The following is a 1,432-nucleotide window of genomic DNA, read 5'->3' as shown; positions in this document are numbered from 1 at the left end:
AAACTTGGCCGACAGATTACAAATTGGGCTTTTGTGTATTTACTTTTAAATATAAATTCTACAAAATTTAAAAATATCAGCTGTTGAGAAATTCTTTCAAAAATGTTTCTAAACATCATATGTGTATGTACATATGTTTGTATTTACGTACTTATGTATGTATACGTAAGTAATAGTAATTCTAATATGAATCTCAGGCATTACAAGCTAATTACAATACATTCGCGCTCAGACTATAGTAACTGTTGGATAGAAATTGCCATTGCTGCCATTAGACGTTTGATAGACTTGCAGTGGGTTTTGCTGTTGTTGTTGCTGCTGCTGCTGCTGCTGCTGCTGATAAACAATTTTGCTTGCATGTTGCACATGTGTTTGCTGCTGTTGTTCCGTCTGTGCCAGTGCCTGCTGCGTATGCAGATGCTGTGTATGATGATTTTGGTTGGACTGACACGTCGCTAGCTTTTGTTCGCCATTACCCAAACCAATGCCATTGTAGCCACTCTGCTTGGCATTCCTAACACCCTCAATTGCTTTTGCCTCGTAATTACTGCTATTACCATTCGCATATCCATTGCTGCCAAACGAACCTGCTGACCCACCATTGCACAAGCCATTATTGTTTTTGTATACTTTCGAAAGGCCATTGGTACGACTATTGCACATCCCAACACTACTACGAGTACCGTTACCACTAATTTTTCCGCCCGCTGCTTCACACTTCACACTGACTTTGTCACTGCCATTGCTTATTGCCGTATTGTTGCTGCCATTACTTTGAGTAGCAGCAGTCTTGCCATTGCCAACAGCATTCCATTGCCATTGCTTCAATGGTTCGCCGATTAGTGTAATTTTCACGGGCTTGTAAATGTTTGCGGTTGGCGCGTGTTTTCCTGTGCCAGCGGCTGATGTCTGGGTCAGCGTAGCGGCTGTTGTGGGTGCTGTCGCTGTTGGCTTTTCCCACGCGATTGAAGCACGTCGCGGTGCCATTGCCAACTGTTGATTGTTGTAATTGCTCAGAGTGGTCGATATGATGGTGTGACGTCGTATTTGTTGAGATGCTGCTTCTGTAGCGGCAACTGGGAGATTATTATTGCTGCCATTGCAGTTGTGTTGCAGTTGTTGTTGGTGGTGTGGACAAAGAGTGTGGTTGTTGCTGTTGTTGGCGCTGCTGCATATGCTGTTGTTATTGCAACTAGCTGCGGGATGATAATGCGTCGTGTAGCTGGTGTACTCGGGTTTACTTCTATGTGATTTTCAATGATGGCAAGCGCACACAATGTTGGGGGGACCAAAAAGAAATGAATAGAGAAGTAGAGATTAGAATGGCGTTATGTTGTTTTATTTACAGTACAATTCGATGTCGTGCAATTTCGTAAACTTATGAAGTGATTTTGGTATTAGTATGAATATAGTGGTATGTATGTATGTATGT

General features: G+C 42.4%; 1 protein-coding gene across 1 annotated transcript; it reads right to left on the bottom strand.

Annotated features, from left to right (window-relative positions):
• Positions 1–228: 228 nt before the first annotated feature.
• LOC108356851 (uncharacterized protein DDB_G0283357-like) lies at positions 229–1,243 on the bottom strand (the record flags this gene model as incomplete). Its single annotated transcript, XM_017607954.1, has 1 exon — positions 229–1,243. A coding segment is annotated over one exon (1,015 nt), but the record flags the coding sequence as incomplete, so codon positions are not given.
• Positions 1,244–1,432: the final 189 nt, after the last annotated feature.

The sequence above is a fragment of the Rhagoletis zephyria genome, unplaced genomic scaffold (assembly GCF_001687245.7).
Source record: "Rhagoletis zephyria isolate East Lansing unplaced genomic scaffold, Rhagoletis_zephyria_1.1 Rzeph_scaffold_66265, whole genome shotgun sequence".
Taxonomy (NCBI): Eukaryota; Metazoa; Arthropoda; class Insecta; order Diptera; family Tephritidae; genus Rhagoletis; species Rhagoletis zephyria.
This window is presented reverse-complemented; position numbering and strand designations above follow the sequence as displayed.